The sequence below is a fragment of the Thamnophis sirtalis genome, unplaced genomic scaffold (assembly GCF_051295495.1).
Source record: "Thamnophis sirtalis isolate CommonGarterSnake01/CBP01778 unplaced genomic scaffold, rThaSir2_p1.2 scaffold_10, whole genome shotgun sequence".
In the NCBI taxonomy this organism is placed as follows: Eukaryota; Metazoa; Chordata; class Lepidosauria; order Squamata; family Natricidae; genus Thamnophis; species Thamnophis sirtalis.
In genome coordinates, this window is record NW_028261390.1 from 28630360 (window position 1) to 28650016 (window position 19657).

Here is a 19657-nt window from a genome sequence, read left to right on the forward strand (position 1 = left end):
TACTTGAGTCCTCTATTTTCATTCATAAAGTTATGTAACAGCAAAATAGTTCCAAAGATCGTATATGGCGCAAAACCATGGGAATATATAAATGCCTCCTTATTGGAACAGATAGTCTATTACCGTGATGGTGAACCTATGTGCCAGAGGTGGCATGCAGAGCCCTCTCTGTGGGCACATGCGCCATCGCCAGCTGTTCCAGCTGTTCCTTGTGGGCGCTGGAAAATGGCCTGAAACTGGCCCCAAAATGACCAAAAAACAGGCATGCATGCGCCAGCTGGTTGGTCTTCAGGTGTCTGGCATGCACAAAGACCAGCTGGCCAGCGTACATGTGTTTGCCAGAAACCCGAATATCAGCTGGCCGGCATGCACATGCACACTAGTCAGCTGGTCTTTGGGTTTCTGGTGCTCTGGCGCACGCACATGCACGCATGCGCATTCCAGTTTGGGCATTGTCGAAAAGGTTTGCCATCACTGGTCTATTATCTGAAATGTATCTTGGGTTGAGTAAGTCTATACCAACTCCAGACAATGGGCCTATCCTTTTTGAATGCAAATTGTACTCTGCAGAAAGGGCTACTTACGTAGATTATTTAAAAGCTAAAAAATACTGGAACATCTCGGAGAAATTGTCTTTTTGCAGGGAACCTGCACATCCCTAATAAAGCTATATTCCTTGTATCAAAGGCTACTTTGAAGAGGATGGAATATTTAGATCGGACTGTAGATGTGAATACTTACCATGAAGATGTCCTATTTTTTTGTATCTATTATACTTTTGTATTTGCTTTATTGATATGGTTAAAGTTCTATTCACAAAACAAATGGCCAAAATGAAATGGATATGAAATTTACAATTGAATTGTAGAAAAGGAGCTTTGTATAATCCTTTATTTATAAAAACGTCTTTGTGCAGACCAATCATGACTTTTCCTCCAATAAAAAAATAGTACTTGCAAGTAAATTATCTGACTTAACTGTTGCTCCTAATACTAACTGATGGCAAATTAAAAAGATTCTCAATAGAAAGAGAGCGAAACGAGGCCTCTAGAACAGCAGTAGTTTGAACTATTATATTAACGCTGAGAAACTGTGGACCTAACAGATTCCTCACTAGAATGGACCCCTTGGAAGTAAAGCTATTTCTAAATTAAGCAAGTAGTTAATTTTTGCTTACTATCAAGTAACTGGAACTTGTCAATAAGCCACACTGTAAAGCACAATGTCACATGATTGTACTGCATCAAGACAATTCCTGGTTGTCATTAAGCAAATCCTGTGACGTTTAGCGTGGCATCATATGGTCATCATTTGTGGCCTGCTGGCTTCCCAACTGATTTTGCTTGTCAGAAGCTGGCAGTGAAGGTCGCAAATGCTGATGTGACCATAGGATGCTGTAATTGGTCACCAAGTGCCAAGTGCAAATCACATGACCCTGCAATGGATACCACCTCTTCAATGCCATCGTAAGTTTGAACATTTGATGAATAAAGTGATTGTTAAGTGAGGATTATTACCTGTAACCAATTCTGTTTTTTCAGTAAAGTTTTTAGGATTTTTTAAAGAATATCCAACGCCAGACCTAATCTAGTAAAGGTACACATTAGAAGATTTGTAAAATACTCTAGTATAAGATATTAATTCAAATGTGTTTTTTAAATCACCAGGCCTTACAATCTTGTGTTTCTAAAAAAAATTTCAAGCCATGCATTAGGTATTCAGTCTGACTTTGAATCAAATATACTAGAATTCCAAAATATGGAACGCACAAATCATCAGTAGAAGCAGCATATCTGCTGATATGTGAAAATGTGAATGGCTAATGAAATTCCATTAGATAGGTTGTTTATAGCACAGTTTTTACTCACCCCAGTATTCCACTATAAGCAATCGGGTAGCAGAAATAGCGTAGGAATTCATCAGTACTCTTGCTCCTCAAAATTTTATAAACATTTTAACCATAACTGAGTCATTAACATTAAAAACAACTGCTGTAGCTTTAGATGGGCATTTATTCAGGAATCTCTCATTTTTCAGGTTTTATAATATTAATTTGTATGATGACCTTTTTTGTAAATGACCCTATACAGAAAACAGCTTATAAAAGTAAAATTGGAAACATGCCAGCATTTGGTATGTTAATAAGTTATATTTGAACCACAGTGAAAAACACAGTCTCTTTCTATGACATCAGCTGTATTTGCTTTGAACTATTACACCCAAAAGATGGCCATATCAGGCACAAAAAATGGTACTCTTAACACTGCTTTTAGGCAGTAAATGTTACATAAAGAGTATCATTTTTACTTTTTTTAACCACTGGAATGAGCATTATATTTTAAAACCTGATTGTATTTCATGTAACAAAAGTTTTCACTGTTCTAAATCAATGAACTATTTTTCAATTAATCGTCCAAGAAAAAGTAATTTCCACTTTTCTTCTGTTCCACGTCCTAGGGAGAGAAAAACACTATTAATGAGCTTACTTAACACTCATAACTACAGAAAACCCCTCCACTACCACCACCCAACATTTTGCAGATGCGGTAAGTATATGTATGAGAAGAAAAAAAATAAAATTTCTCATGACTATTCCTACCTTGATTGAATTGACTTTGTTTATTCTTGGTCTATAGTTGTTTGGATCTCTTCTGAAAGTAATTTCCAGCTGAGACAAAAACTTATTCATACCAGCCAGAAGAGTTTGAGGACTGTAAAGAAAATTGGCAATTATTATAATTATTACATTTTAGACAATAAACAACTTTTCTAATTAAATGAAAGCCATCTACAGTTTGCCACATATTAAATAGCATTTATGTACAACGAAGCACACATAATTGGATTCATCACGCATTTTGCTATAGTCTAGTAGAAATCTGTTATGCTGGCAACTATTTAGGGGCAATGCATACCTGAGATATGAACTAACAGGAAAAAGGAGATAAGAAAAGGATTACTTGCATACATAACATCCAGCCCGCTCTCCCAATTTTGGTTAGGCTTGTAAAATTCTTTTTTCGAAGTGATTTTACCCAGCTTTCAATATACCTGTAGAGCTTTCCCAACCTAAAAGGGACTTCAGAGATCTTTCCTGTCCCTAGACATAATATAGGAAACAACCCTCCCCTTCCTTAATTGCTACTACTGGAGGCAAAAAAATAATAATTGTCCAAGTGCAAAGATTCAAAATCAATTGCAGAGCTGGCAAAGAAGCCTGTGAAATGTAATAGAATTCAGATATTTCTTCCACAAAGATTAGAAAATAACTACCTCCCAAACCTTGAAAGAAAGGAGTTGGAAAGAATTTTCCATAGTTCCGATTAGTGTAAGTACTGACATGAAAGCCCTTTCAACATCTAGCCAGGCTCTTCCACTTTGTGGAAATACCAAATCAGCCTCCTTCCAATTTGTGTCCAAACATGCCCAAACAATGTAACAGTTTAATTTGCAAACTACAAAGGGTACATCTGTTTCCCAGTAACAAATTATTTAAGTGTACTAAACTTCCTTTGTGGTGCAGCTCTGTTCTTATAGATACATCTGCGTTAGAATCCATTTAGTCTAAATTACTAAGAAATATGCTCTGTGCTCTTCCATCAGACAACTGTATTTCTTTTCCTGCAGTTAGGAAATGAGAATCTGCTAACTGAACGTAAATTAAAACAACTATTTTTTTAAATAAAACTTTAATTTTCAGACAAACACACAACACACATAACATAAAAGCCTCTTCAATTACATACAGTGTGTCGATTGGTTACAAAGTCTTTCTGTGTCCTTTCCGTGGTCCTCACTTGAATTTTATCAAAATTCATATATTGACAATCAAGATACCTTTGTATACATTGTTATTATGCTTCCTCCTATTCTAAGTCATTCAATCATTTTAGCATTGATAACATTCTTTAATAGTTTCCAATTCCATGTTTTTCCCCATTATTAGTATAATCAATCTAATATACATGTATGCAAATTGTTATACTTATTAAGCATCCATTAAGCCCAGATATTATTACATCCTTTCAACATAAGGCATATTAAATTTGAAGTAAATTTATATTATAACATTTTATTACATTATCCTGAAATAATCCAATGATATTAAGTCTTTCTAATCTATTCTATATAGAATTGTTTATCTTTTATATAAAGGCTTTTCAACATCATCTCCATCTCACTTACAGTATTGTATAAAATTTCATATTATCAATCCAGTATATATAAATGCTTTATCATTATTAATCATTTATTTGACTATAGCTATTATTACGTTGTACATAGCACTCAAAATTTAACTACATTTAACTAAAAAAAATTGTGACATTTCATTACATCATCCTGTATCCTTCCAGAGATAGTGTAGTCCAATATCTCTTGCCATTTGTAAAGTCTGTATTCTAAATGTTTTCTTGATAAGTCTTATGTGGACTTCTCTTAAGAACTTGTTCATTATAAGAATTTAAAACCCTTTATGTGCTCTGTTTATCAGCTTCACTTTTGTTATCGTTAGTGCTTTTGCCAAGATTACTCTCATTATTTCTGCCAAATTTTCTCTCCTTCATCTATTTTCTGACATCCGAAATGAAGATCCGATTCATCAATTTCTCCTTTCCGTATTTCGCACCTGTCATTTCCCTTCGCTATGTTTGCTGTCAGTGTCAACAATTTTCTTATTACTTTCGTATGTTATTTTTTCAGCTCTGTCCTCAAACTTCATCACTGTCCCCATACTTTTTGTATTTTGATCTATAATTTCAAATCTCTTTTCAATTCTCTCTGTAATTATTAAAACTTTTTGAATTTCTAAGAAAATTCTTTGCAAAGTTAGTGCCTTTTTTTCTTCACGTTTGTATAATTTTCCAGGTTATAAACACTGCCAAAACATCCGAGACTTTTTAGGTCAAACAAATTCAGTAGCGTTTTTCAAATCAAAGTTTTCTCTTTCCTTCAAAGCAACACCTGTATCAACAAAATGTTTTCCACTGTGCCTTTCAATATCTGATAGCTTTATCAGATATTGCCAAGCCTCTAGCCGCTAGATGGCAGTGTTACCTCTTTTCCATCTGTTTTTGCCTCTCTGTCCGAGAGGGGGGAAAAAAAACCTGTAAAAATTACGTTGCGTCCCAGTCTTACGAGAGAAGAAGCTTTTAATCCATGAATACCAAAAATGGAGAAAGTATAGAAGAAGGAAGAAAAAGAGACCAGTCCAGTTTAAAAGTAAGAGGCATTTGTAAAGAGTCCATCCATAGAAAACAAATAAAGTTAAGGTAGAAAACACTATCGTCTTAGACCAGAGTTGATTCGCCGCTTGTTTTCATTCTGTCTTCAATTTTATTTTAAATTCTAATTCTTTTGGGTTTTCCATTTTCTAATAATAAAAATTTCTCACCAATTTGACACACTCCTGCACAGCTTCTGTTTCAGAGGCTTGTCCCAATCTTTGGCCATTTTGGTTACTTTTCTTGTAGCTGGCAAAAAGAGCTTTCTCCTGGATCAATCAGGGGCTTTGCGATGCCCAGGACATGCCCTTCTCTTATCACTGTTCCATCAGAACAGTTTAGGTCCAAAAGGACTATCCAGAAACAGCGATAACAACAGCAGTCCCGGAGACGCAAGATTGCATGTTGTGTCGTTGCGACGTCAAGCCCTCCAAATTAAAACAACTCTTGAGACAACTTTACCTTAGTTTATCCTAGTCAAATGCTCCTTTTGAGAAAGGCAAATAGCTGCTGATATGGCTTACTGTCAATTCTCCTCCTACACTATTTATGATGGAACCATAGAAAACCATGGTTGAGATCAAGCTGCAAGCACTTCACTCTAATCTACACAATGGCAGCCAAATACCCATCTAATACATTCCCTCTAATACCCATAATAACATTCCTAAAATTCTTTGACAACACCTTTGCATGATACAAAAGTGTGTTCGTCTTATCTGATTTGATTATTAACTTCAAAGGTAATGGACAAAAGATTTAACATCCCTTTTCAAGAATATTTATGGAAATTCTCAGTTATCCAGGTCATGGCTGTCCCAAAAGTGCTTTTTCAAGAGGCAACTAGATTTTCTTTGTTTTCCCTTGAAGACGTTTCGCTTCTTACCCAAGAAACATCTTGGATGAAAAGCAAAAGGTTTTCAAGGAAAAACAAAGTCCAGTAGCCTCTTGAAAAAGTACTTTTGGGACTTTTCAATGCCTTTCTTCAGATGCAGACCCAAATCCACAGAGATACATCATCTTGAGTATCCCTCATATCAGACCTGACTATTTTTCTTCTGAGCAGCTTCCTAGAATGATCTCAATCTAAATTAATGTCACTTCAATGTAGAGTTCAGCTAGTGTAACACTACAAACATTGTGAAATTCTACCTACTGCAACTACAATTAGAAGATGGACATGGTTTTGACTTCAATACTACCGAGAGTCCTCGATTCAGACCTATAATGGAACCTGCCCATTTTGGTTGGAAGTTGTGAAAAGTGATAACTGAATGGTCCACATGATTGCCTAACAATGATCCTGGTCTCCTGGATGCAATTGTTAAATGAACACGTGAGTCATTATGCAGAGCATGGGATGCCTCAGGTAATCCCAAGGTAGGCCAAGAGAGGCCGAATGCTGGCGCTACCTCAAGCTTCCCAAGGTATATCTCATGTTGAGGACTACATGCAATCTGATTTCCTCACCTCATATTTGCACACATATATTTTATACACAGTTTATCCCCTTTAACTCATTATAAACAACTTTTATGTAAAGTATATGAGAGTTAATCCATATATTCCTTAAAAATATCCAATCCACACGTAGAATCATTGAAATCAGAATGTATTAATTTCATAGCCATAAAACTATAGAAAAATGTAGTTCCTTATTTTCATTTGTCCCCATCAATGTCAGCCTTTTTGTTGACTTTACAATGAATATAGTTAATTAATTTACATATCCCATTTTAGCATTCCATATCTGTATAATTTCAATATTCCTAGGATATTTTTGCAAGACATTGTCACTAAGTAAGATTCTTGATTAAATATGCATTGTATGTGTATGTGCACATGCAGTAGAATTAGCACTGACTCCAGTACAACTTCCTGCAGTTTTCTTGACAAGATTTCAAAAGTGATTTACCACTGCCTGCTTCCTGGAGCTAAGAGTGACTGCCTAAAAGTAAGGGTCTTTGTGCCTTAAGTGGGACTAGAACTCAGTTGCCTAGCTTCTTGCCTGATGCCTTACCAGACTGGCTCAACTCTATATTACCTTAATCTTCATTATTCTGAACTAGTGCTCAACTGCAAAGTCATCTCTGATATAATACACTGAAAATATATCACAAGTGTTTATTGTTTTTGGAGCTGTCATTATTATTTTTTATTTACTTCCAGTTTTATTTATTTATTAGAAGAGCTGCCCGTACTCTAGTGTGTGTGTGTGTGTGTAAAATACAAAATGGCTTGATTGAAAAATGAGAATAAGACAAGAATGCAGAAATAATTCATTATAGCATAAGTAGTTCTTTTTTTTTCTATCCATCCTGCTTACCTGTTTGCCACTGTGCACTTGGATGGTATTCCATCGAAGACAATGACACGATCTGCTAGGTAGGTGGCCATTATAAAATCATGCTCTACCACAAAAGCAGTTTTTTTAGCGTGAAGAATGAAACTGAAATAGAAGAGAGTTTATTAATTTTTTGCAATCAGATTTTTCATACAGTAAATTACAATCGCCTTCAGAAACTAGAAATTTCTCAATAAGGGTGGAGATAGCATCCATGGATAGGTTGACACTGTCCTCGCTCTGATTGGACTGAGTCTGATATTAATTAGTCAATGCACTATATAACCCACCTCTGTGAGTGTTACTACCCAGTTTCTAACTCAGTCCACTCTGGGACAGTCATATTGTCCCTTGCATGTATTTGCTATCTATTTACTTCTACTTACCGATTTGACAAGTTCCATCCTCGTTATCGCAGTGGAAGACAATCTGTTGGAAGGATCGTGAGTAGTTACAAACTCCTCTGGGGGCTTGTATCTCTCTGGCTACGGGGCTCTGGCCCACAGGCCTATGTTCCTGACAAACTCTTTGATCTGGCTACGCATTGCAAGAGAGGAAAGAGGGAGACAATCAAGGTCAAAGACCCCAGTCTGACAGCTGTCCAGCAGGTCGCCTACAAGGCTTGTCTTTTATGGCCGAGAAGCGTTACACATGCTGGGCTTGAAGCGAAGGACCGTGCATGTTGCAGATTAGCCGGGCGAAGGCCTCCTGCCTCTAAAGATTGCGGTGTGGAAGCAATCTCTCCTAGCTCTGAAGCTAGGCAGCGAACGGAAGCCTCTTTCCATCGGGGCCCAGAGCGCCGCCCAAAAAAGGCGGGAGCGCCATTTTGAGCCAGTGGATGTATCCTGCATCGTAGCGGTCGCCATTTTGAATTGGCATTCCCTTTAGTGGCAATATGGCTGACAGCAGCGTATTTGAACTGGACCCAGAGACCAACAGGCCCACCAGTCAAACTGGCGGCTTGCTTGCGTTAGGACAGAGCCCCATGTCTCCCATTGGACAGCCTCATCCTCAGGCCTAATCAGGGGACAAGGCCTTGAGCAAACGCTGCTCTTACTCCGGCAAGACCTCAAAAAAGAAGGTCACCAAGTCCTCTTTCAAGGACAAGAACCGGGATGACTCAGGATCTTCCCCCCAACGATCCGATAAGGCTCTGGCCGTGTCAGCCCAGCCCAGCCCACTGCCACCATTACAACTGGAGGTGATCCATGGGCCTTTTAGCCTTATGCTCCCCATTGACACGTCTGGCCTCTGGGTCAGCACGACCTCAAGACCAATGTGCAGGCCGGCGGAGACCACCTTCACTCCCACCTCGGTGGGGCTCCGCCAGGAAGGTCAGTTGCCTGTCTTGCTTGCTGCATTGCTGCCTCAGAGGAGGGGGAGATCAGGGACGCTGACCTCTTGGAGGAGGAAGGCGCCGCACCAGATAAGCCCACCTGCGTGGGTCTTTTCCCTCCAGCATTGTTCAAACCTCTGTTGGCTAAGGTCAAGGCCTCCTCTGACCTCGAGGTCCAGGCTGAGGCTCCGGCGGCCCCGATACAAGGTCCATTGGCAAGCGTGCTGTTCAAGGAGCACAAGGTGAAAGCTGACACCATACCCACTCCTCAGCTTTTTGTTGACATGGTGAGGCGCCAGTGGGCCGCAACATCAGGCCTGGCGCCATTGACCAAAGGTAGAAGATTCTACAACGTAGCTGAACAACTGAACAAGAACCTCCTCTGGCCGATCACTGATGCTCCCGTAGCGGTGCTGCATACCAACACCACTCCCGGGTGCCCAGGAAGACATCCTCAAATCTGAGGATAGACGTGCCGATCAGGTTCTACAGCGGGGTCATCAAGCGCCGAGGTGGCACAGTGGTTAAATGCAGCACTGCAGGCTACTTCAGCTGACTGTTATCTGCAGTTCAGCGGTTCTAATCTCACCGGCTCAAGGTTGACTCAGCCTTCCATCCTTCCGAGGTGGGTGAAATGAGGACCCAAATTGTGGGGGCGATATGCTGACTGTAAACCGCTTAGAGAGGGCTGAAAGCCCTATGAAGCGGTATATAAGTCTAACTGCTATTGCTATTGCTGAGCGTTGGCATGGGCCATGTGGGCCTCAACAGCGGCCTCCTTGTTTTCACGTTCGAGTCTTTTCTGGCTGCAGCAACTGCAGGAACATATCCCCGCAGGAGATTCCAGGGCCCAGCAGGACCTTAATAAGATGATCGCCGCCATTCAGTTTTCAGCTGATGCCACATTGAGCGCAACCTGATTCGCTTCCAGGGCCATGGCCTCGTTGGTGGCCTCCCGCAGGCTCCTGTGGCTCTGACAATGCCTCCTATTGTGTCTGACTTGAGACACAAAGGGTGCCTGGTGTCGGAGCCGTACCAAGGGGGAAGCCTTTTTGGGGATTCATTGACACCCCTGTTGATCAAGGGCAAGGACAAGCGTAAGATCCTGCCCTCTAACCCGAAGAAAGGGTTCATCTGAGCTGACCCCTACCCAAAGAGACAATCCTTCAGGTAAGAGTACGGGGGGGGGTGTCCTTTAGAAATGATTATCCCCCATCAGGGTTCTGTCAGCAAGGCGGATTCTCCCAGCGCTCAAGACATCAGCAGTATCGGCAGCAAAGGGGGGAGGCAGTCGAAACATCCCTTTTGCGGAGGTGGTAACCGATACTACCGCAAATCCTAATCAGTTACTGTATCAGGCCCCCATTGGGGGGCGGCTACGGCACTTCACTGACCAGTGGGAGGCCACGATCTCTGATGCCTGGGTTAGAGCCACGGTCAGGTTCGGTCTGACCTGGAGTTTGTTTCCCACCCTCCCAGTTCCTTCTGCCAGTGTCCTATTTCTGGTAACCCCCAGAAGCGGTTGTTGTTGACGGAGGCTATTCAGCACCTCCTTGATATCGAGGCGATCCAGAGGGTACTCACTGACCAAATCCGCCTGGGGTTTTATTCCTTGTTATTTGTCATTCCTAAGGCCTCTGGAGGGTGGAGGGCCATCCTTGACTTGAAATGGTTGAACAGATTTATTGTGTATAAATGTTTTAAGATGCACTCCTTACAGACCATCTTGGAAGGTGTAAGGGATGATTACCTTACCTCAGTTAACCTCACAAAGGGGTACTTACACATACCCATCCGACAGAAGCATAGACAGTTTTTACGTTTTTGTTATGGTTCTTCTCATTACCAATATCCATTTGGCCTTTCTTCAGCTCCCCGTGTCTTTACTAAGGTTTTGGCTGCCCTGGCGGCTGACTTACGGGTGGTGCCTGTCAGGGTTCAACTATACCTTGATGACATCTTGGTACAATTCACCTCTCCGGCCAGAGCCAGAGCAGACCTCCACATCACTACACAGGTGTTGCAGGCCCATGCGTTTTCCATTAACGAGGCTAAAAGCCATTTCATACCTACCATCAGGATTCTCCATCTTGGAGCTTGGATAGATTCCAGGGCTAGGCAGGTCTTCTTGTCTGAGGAGTGGGCTGCCAGCCTTAAACAAATGGTAACGGAGGTGATCAACAGTAGGAGAGTTTCGCTGGCAATCTTATCTAAACTCCTTGGAAAGATGGTCTCGGCCATTTCCATAGTGCCCTGGGCTAGACTACGCACGAGGGACCTCCAATGGTTTTTGCTGCCCTTCCAGAAGAAGAGGATCAGCACGTCGTTAAGACGGGTGCATCTCACCAAGGAGGTCTGTCAGTCCCTTAGTTGGTGGCACGCCCCGTCCATTGACAAAGGATGTCATTTCACCACCAATGCCAGATTATATGGTTGGGGGGCACACATGGACACACATATAGCCCATGGTCAGTGGTTGTAGGAGGAAGCCAGCAGGAGCATTAACTGGCTGGAGCTCTGAGCCATTATATTAGCCCTGCTGGAATTTCACCGATATATCGAGGGCCGACACGTGTTGGTCCTCACAGACAACATCACAGCCAAGGCCCACATCAACAGGCAGGGGGGCACTAGATCGAGGGACCTCATGCTAGAGGCTTATGTCCTGGGAACGTGGGCGGAGAATAACCTTCTTTCCCTTGTGGCCGAGCACATTTCAGGGGAGGCCGTTGTGCGGACTGACTGGTTGAGTACGACTACAGTAGACCAGGCCGAATGGCAATTGCTCCCTTCTCTCTTTCAGGAGATTACTCACCGGTTCAGAGTCCCAGTTGTGAATCTGTTCGCCAGCCCCTCCAATACTGGTTTCCCAGACTTTTTACCAGATTCCGCACACTGGGAGCAGATGGAATGGACGCTCTTTGCTGCCCGTGGCCCCCTTTATGCTTTCCCCCCAGTGCCTCTCCTCCCCAGGGTTGTCCGCAGGATCGAGGACAGAGCAGAGGTCATCCTCTTGGCTCTGCACTGGCTGAGGTGTCCTTGGCTTGCCAACCTTCAGACATTGTCGGTGGAGAGTCCCTGGAGGATTCCAGCGGACAAGATTGTCCTCTGCCAGGGAGCTCTACAGCACCCGGAGCCCCAATGGCTCCAGCTGGCTGCCTGGCGGTTGAGCGGCTCGCTTTAAGAGGGGATCAGTTCTCTTCCAGGGTTATTGATACCATACAGGCCTCTAGGAAGCCCTCGACAGTAAGCATTTACGACGCCACCTAGAGTATCTTTTGTAAGTGGTGCCTGCCTAAACAGATTGCTCCTGAGGACTCCGCCATCCCTCAAGTCCTGCAATTTTTACAGGACGGCCTTGACAAGGGGTTATCTCCCAATACCATCAGGAGGCAGGTGGCGGCCTTGGGCATCATTCTTACCTGGGGGGTGGCCAGGCCATTTCACAACACCCCATGGTTTTTAAGGGGGCTACCAACCTTCGGCCACCAGCTGTACCCCGGTACCCTACTTGGGATCTCACTAAGGTCCTTCGGGCTCTAACCAAGCCACCATTCGAACCTTTGAGAGAGGTCTCCATGGAATTACTTACCTAGAAAGTTGCCTTCCTGGTGGCGATAACTTCTGCCAGGATTTCAGAACTGCACGCTCTCTGTTAGGGAGGTCCTTAGACTGGACCCTTCTTTTGTGCCAAAGGTGGGGTCATGGTTCCATAGGTCGCAGGAGGTGGTGCTCCTTAATTTCTGCCCCAACCCGACTCACCAGCTTAAGAAGCAGTGGCACAACTTCCGTCAGGAGCTGAAGATTTACATCACACACATCTGACATTAGACGGTCAGAGGCGCTTTTTGTATCTTTTCTGTCTTCATCCTTAGGCAGGAAGATCTCTACGACAGTGATTGGCAGATGGGTGAGGTGTTGTATAGGGGCAGCCTACGCAGTACAGGAGCTGGAAGTTCCAGGGGGTATTACTGCTCACTTTACACGGAGTGCAGCCACCACAGCGGCGTGGGCTACTCAGGCTTCTCTGGAAGAGATCTGTAGGGCAGCGGCTTGGGCATCCCCATAGCCTTTCATTAGAAACTATAAGTTAGATAAATTTGCATCGGCAGAGGCTGCTTTCGGCCGCAGAGTATTGCAGGTGGTACGATTTGATGTTCAACTACTGGAACAGTTGCCTTCCCTCGAGGACACCTGGCTTGGGTATGTCCCATGCATGGATGCTATCTCCACCCTTATTGAGAAAGAGCGTTGGTACTTACCTGATATGCTTCTTCTAATAGGGTGGAGATAGCATCCAGCCCCATCCCTTCTTTTTTTGGAGGCGCCCTGTGTTACCTGCGATTGGAGTGTTATCGGGCTTGGTTGAGCCCGTACGGTTGTGTTGTTTACCTGTTTCACTAAAGATGTATTTTTTGGGGGATAACACGTGGAGTCTGTGTCTTCATTTACTTTGCCAGAAACTGGGTGGTAATACTCACAGGGGTGGGTTATATAGTACATTTACTAATTAATATTCAGACTCAGTCCAATCAGAGCGAGGACAGTGTCAACCCATGTATGGATGCCATTTCCATCCTATTAGAAGAAGCATTTCAGGTAAGTACCAATGCTCTTTCTCTCTGTCTACAATAGTGTCAGCTTACCGTTTGACAACTCTAGCAGCCATCAGACGTTGCTCTGAGTCCAGGTAGGCGGAAGGTTCATCAATTAGGTAGACATCAGCGGGCTTTCCGAGACAAAGAGCAAGAGCAACTCTCTGCAACTCACCACCAGATAAAGTTTGCACCTAATGCAGAATCATGTTTTTAAATGTTTAGCTGGTAAATTAGGGAAGTTTCATAGAAATGAACCATAGTAACACAAGAATAATACCTCTTGATCAATGATATTTTCAATCTGCAAAGGCTTCATTACATCAGTCACAAACTGTGGATGTGTGTAAGCATCTCTAATCTTCTCATGAAGTAGCTGACGAACACTTCCCTATTCAAATTAGATAATATTTAGAATTAGGCACACTGAATTGAGTTTACTATATTATCCCTACTACTTTTGTTAGGGTGCACAGTCCATAACCATCTAACACCTAATTAGTGACTATTAGACAGAATAGGAGCAGGAGGCAAACTACTCTATCGCTACTCTTCAGACATCATAAAATAGGCAAGTCATCTCAAAAATATGGAATGCCAGCCATGTATCTACCCCCATATCAAATGTCTACTACAGTGTTTCCACAAAACTAAGCAGAAAATAACCCCTAGCATGATTTTTAATAATATAGGACGTATCCCCAAAGTAAGCCCTAGTTAAGCTGGGTGTAACCAGACAAGGTTGGATGGTGGGACCTCACTTCACGGCAGCAGCAACAGCAAGCGGAGGCAGAGGCAAGGGAAGAACATGATCCAGCCCACTGGATGTACCGTGTGGATGGATTGGGTGGCCCAGGGGGGAGGCACGATCCAACCCACCAGATGTATTATGTGGCCACCCACCCACTCTGTCCCATTGTCTGTATTTGCCCATGGCCATGGGGCAGCCAGCCAACAGTGTGTGTCCAGATTGCGTGCTCTTCATTGCTGGTGCCGCAGGTGACAGGGCACAGGTGGTGCCAACTTCATCCTCCAGCTCCGTCCCACACAGGCCATAACCTGAAAACAAGCCCTAATGCATCTTTCGGAGAAAAAGATAATTTAAGACCCAGTCTTATTTTGGGGGAAACCTGATAACTCTGATTAATGGATAGCACAATAAAAAAAATAAAAATGAAGCAGCACTTACAGTAGATTTTGGACTGATCTTCTGTGGCTTATAGCTAACATTTAAAACAGGTACTTCACCTGAAAGAGATATACTATATGTAATCTAAGTTATGGAAAATTATTTTTTAAATGTATGCTGAATCAATAAATAAACATTACTTTTATCATCTGGAGTAAGTCGCCCTGCAAGCATCCGAATGAATGTTGTTTTTCCAGTTCCTAAAAAAATAGAAAAATCTTATTTAAAAAGCAGTAATGTTGATAATGTCCATCTTAAAAACAAAGCACATATAGTCTGTTATAGTCTGCTGCTCCCTCTCTAGAACTGCACTCTCTTCCGACAGTACATGCACAGTCCTGAACTTATAGAACCACATCCATTTACTCATATGGTTATACAAGGTTATCCATTTACTCATATGGTTATACGCTAATACAAGAGGGACGAAAGTATTACACCTTGAAGCATCTCATATATCAGATGCCTCAAACTTAATTTCTGCCTCATTGACTGGACTGACCATGGAGAAACAATTACCATGACACAGGCCCATCACTCCTAATCCCTAAAAGAATCCTGAAGGAAACAATGGACAATGGTATTGCAAACCACTGAATAATCAAGATGAACCAATTCTATTGTACTACCTTCATCCCAGCTCCTCCAGAAATCATCAACTAACAGAATCAACTGTTCTGTCTCAGTACAAAACTAGGAAGCTGGAAACTGGACAACTACTGGACTGTGAGATCCAGTGACAGCTTCCTGAGGAGAGGGTATACTATTGCCTCCTTCAGGGTAGGTGGAACCTCCAGCTCCTCCAATAAAGCAGACACTACTGTACAGCCACATCACCTCAAGGGCAGTCCTTACCAGCCAGAGGGACATGAATCTAATAAAAAGATATCTGAATTAGCAATCACAAGGACTATGTCAAATTCTTCAAGAGCCACATGATCAAAGTAACCTCAGGTAACTTTTAAAGATTTTGCTTCAATCACCTTGACAGGATTTGTCCAATTGAAGCAATCTAGATGTCAAATCTTCAAATGGGCTAGTTTACAGATGGTTCTATTACACAGAGACCGCCTTCTGCCGATTACCTCCCTAAATCGACCAATTAGATCGCACAGACTGGGCCTCCTCCGAATCCCATCTGCCAGTCAATGCCGACTGGCGACCACGCGGAGGAGAGCCTTTTCTGTTGCTGCCCCGACCCTGTGGAACGAGCTCCCCATGGAGATCCGCACCCTCACCACTATCCAGACCTTCCGCGCAGCCCTCAAGATCTGGCTCTCTCAGCAGGCCTGGGGATAGGCTCTTAATTACCCGCCCGAGTGTTTGATTGTTGAATGAAAGTTGGGTTTTATTATTTTTCTGTTGTTCACATATTGTTTGTTTTGACCTTGCACCTCCCCTTCCTTGTGGTTGTAAGCCGCCCTGAGTCCCCTCAGGGAAAAGGGCGGCATATAAATCCCAATAAATACCTAAAATACCTAAATACATCTCTCAACAGTAAGGAAATAATCACACTACACAACACTAAATATCATTTAAATAAAATCAGAAGCAAGCAGGGCCTTCTCATAAAAACTCATTTATTTTCTTTTAACTAAAACTCACCATTTTCTCCTAACATCACCATTATCTCAGAGTCAGTGAATTCTCCAGCTACGATAGACAGCTCAAACTCTCCCATCTTTTTTTTCATTCCAGGATATTTATACATACACATCTTTTTAACTTCTTCTTCGTTAGCTGTCTCTGCCACTTTAAAAACTAATGATGCATCTCGAAACCTTAAGTTCTCTGTTGGGACATAACCATCTAAGAAAATATTTATGCCTGTAAGAAAAGAAGCTTTAGTTAATATTGTGAAATTATACAATACAATACAATAGCAGAGTTGGAAGGGACCTTGGAGGTTCTGGAGGCAAGTTGTTCCACTGATTAATTGTTCTAACTGTCAGGAAATTTCTCCTCAGTTCTAAGTTGCTTCTCTTCTTGATTAGTTCCACCCATTGCTTCTTGTTCTACCCTCAGGTGCCTTGGAGAATAGTTTGACTCCCTCTTCTTTGTGGCAACCCCTGAGAAATTGTCACAATAGATTTAAAAAATGCCCCCAAAGTTCTCAGTGTCTTAAATGAATCTGACTTCCCCAATGACTTTTTTTGTCAGATCACAAAAGGTGATCACGTGACCCTGGGACACTGCAACCATCATAAATATGAAATTGCTTAGAATCTGAATTTTGATCACATGACCATGGGGATTACTGCAACAATCCTAAGTGTGAAAAATGGTCATAAGTCACTTTTTTCAATGCCATTGTAACTTTGAATGGTCACTAAATAAATTGTTGTAAGTCGAGGATTACCTGTATACATAAAAAGTTCTGCTGTTTTGGAAATGAGATCTTGTAATACAGGTTTTTTATAGGTAAGTAAACATTTGGATACATAAAGCTAAGGCAAAATCTATCATAAAAGCATTTTATCCCCTTTTGGAGTATTTTCAACATGGTGCAGCAAGCTCTTCATTTTGAAGTGCTCATATCATATAACCTTTTACTGAAACAATTAAGAAAGGAAAAATTGAACTATACAATTATAGTACCATATCATAGGCATGGTAAGGACAAGAGACAAAAATTGATTTTCACAACTGATCAAATTACCATATTAGTTTTTTTCCAAACCTGTGTTCTCAATTCAGCCAGAAGTAATCCAAAGCAGCAGGCTGATAGTACGTGTGAAAAGTATTTTACAATATGTGTGAGAATTATTTTATCTTTCACTTATAAGAACACACTTCCTAGGATACAGGCATGCACTACTACACGTTTTACATATAGATGTCAATGTATTTATTGCATCAGGGTTTTTGTAAAAATATCCAGGACAGATGAAAGAAACAGTCTGAACAACAATTACCTTCTCTTACGCTGAAAGGCATTGTGACGACACCATAAGCACTTGGCACACCATACAAGCAGCAGATAAAATCGGAGAGATAATCTAAGACACTCAGGTCATGCTCTACGACAATAATATATCTAGAACATAAAAAAGTAAAGAACCAAAAGTTCAGAAATTTCAATTAAGCTTTTCTTCACGTTTCAGTAAACATAACATCAAGGTACAATATTTTACTCATGTAAAATAAATGTGTGAATATCATTTTCTATCCTACAGGGTTTTATCAACTTCATTTTACAAATATTAGTTTGAGGATTCTTTACGTCCTTTTGTTTGTAAAAGGAAAGAAATAATACTAATCTAGGTAAGAGTTAAAGATATAGATAATATCAAAGAAATAAAATCAAAAAAGGGGCAAAAATAATTCAAGGAGTTTTATTGTGAGAAGGATTTAAAAAAAAAAAAAAACCATGCAACTCACATGATTTTAGGTGTCCATTTATAAATGTCTTACCTGTCTGGATTTATTAGAGATCGAATAGTAACAGCAGCCTTCAGACGCTGCTTAACATCCAGGTAGCTGGAAGGTTCATCAAACATGAAGCTACCTCCCCCCAAAAAAGAAGACAGGCTTTCATCAGCGTTAAAAAAATATTTTCCCTAAAAAAATACACCATTAATTCCAGGAAGCAAAAGTACTCCACATAATTCAAAGGTGTTTTGAGCATGTGCATAGGTTTCACAAGTTACAAATGTATAGCATAACAACAATTTTGATGGATTAGACCAATCTTAGTATTTTGATTCTTAAAACGGTTGGTTCTTTTGAGAATCAGGGGATGGATGTATATCCCTTGGAACTGTTTTTTTTTAAATATAATTTTTACTAATTTTTTCACCTACAATTAAAAAAACTATAGAAATATAAAAAGTAGGAAAAGGAAACATGAAAGAAAAAATTACAGACTGCAAAAGAAAAGGGAGAAAAAGAAATATAACTAAAGAAGTGAATTCCAGTATTCTTTGTTAAAAACATAATGATTAATATTTCCACACTCCCAAATTACATATTGGGTTCCCTTCTTCCCATAAACGTAACTTTTTAAGCATAAATCCCCAAATCACCAATTCATTTTCAGCAAAATGTCTATGAGTGTGGTTGCATAGGAGAGGGAGTGTTGCAATCCAAGTGTATGCTATGAAGTTCAAGATCCTGGGATTTTGTACTTCACATTAGAGCTCCTCAGGATAAAAAGCAAGGGCAATCTGCAGCTTTCCTGCCAGCTTCCCAATTGACTTTGCTTGGGGAAAGTTGCAAATGATGATCACATGACCATAAGGCACTACAACCATAGTTAAGTCTGAGCCAATTGCCAAGTACTTAGATTATAATAACATGACTGCAAGGTTGCTGGAACTTCAAGGACCAGTTGCAAGACTCACTCATTCTGTGCATTTGTATGTTTACTTCCCTTCTGTCATAATTCTCATCATATGCTAAATAAATAATAAAGTACAGTTGTAACTTCAAATGATTCCTGAATGAGTGGTCTTTAACTGAAACTACCTGTATATCAGCAAAATTGAAGAAGCTGCCATAACTCTTATTCAATTAATATCATAATCACAGGACATAGCTATTCATTCTAACAATAATGAAAATATTCTGACAAGAGTAATATTACCAAAATATTTGATTGAAAATACGTACATATCAGCTTTCTGAATGCAAACAACAGCACAAGCAAATCTCTGAAGTTCTCCTCCGGATAGATCTTCAACATTTCGTTCTCTTAGATGAGATAAATCTATAAAAGTAGATTTTTTTAAAAATACCAAATATATATTACCATGTGCTAAATATAAAGATGACAATTTAAAAATATTAATTTACATGAAATTCCCTAAACTAACTGTTGTTCATACCTACAAAAGTTCCCATCTTTGTAAGTGCTTCACTATTCCCTTCAAGGAAAATACTAGAAATGATCCTTGGTTAGGTCCATTGCATTGTTAGGTCCATTGCATAGGTCCATTTTTTAACATATAGAAAAAACTGAATCCTAAATAG

General features: G+C 40.9%; 1 protein-coding gene across 1 annotated transcript in view; it reads right to left on the reverse strand.

Moving 5' to 3' along the window:
• Positions 1 to 1994: 1994 nt before the first annotated feature.
• The window catches only part of ABCE1 (ATP binding cassette subfamily E member 1), a 30399-nt gene continuing 12736 nt past the window's right edge, over positions 1995 to 19657 (reverse strand). Inside the window, exons 8-18 of the mRNA XM_014066017.2 lie at positions 19298 to 19394; positions 18101 to 18190; positions 17602 to 17723; positions 16292 to 16513; positions 14827 to 14886; positions 14687 to 14745; positions 13778 to 13888; positions 13549 to 13691; positions 7549 to 7671; positions 2600 to 2711; positions 1995 to 2453 (exon numbers count right to left, since the gene is read on the reverse strand). Coding sequence (XP_013921492.1) covers positions 2406 to 2453; positions 2600 to 2711; positions 7549 to 7671; positions 13549 to 13691; positions 13778 to 13888; positions 14687 to 14745; positions 14827 to 14886; positions 16292 to 16513; positions 17602 to 17723; positions 18101 to 18190; positions 19298 to 19394 — 1187 coding nt within the window. The 3' untranslated portion in view covers positions 1995 to 2405. The remainder of the gene's footprint in view (positions 2454 to 2599; positions 2712 to 7548; positions 7672 to 13548; positions 13692 to 13777; positions 13889 to 14686; positions 14746 to 14826; positions 14887 to 16291; positions 16514 to 17601; positions 17724 to 18100; positions 18191 to 19297; positions 19395 to 19657) is intronic.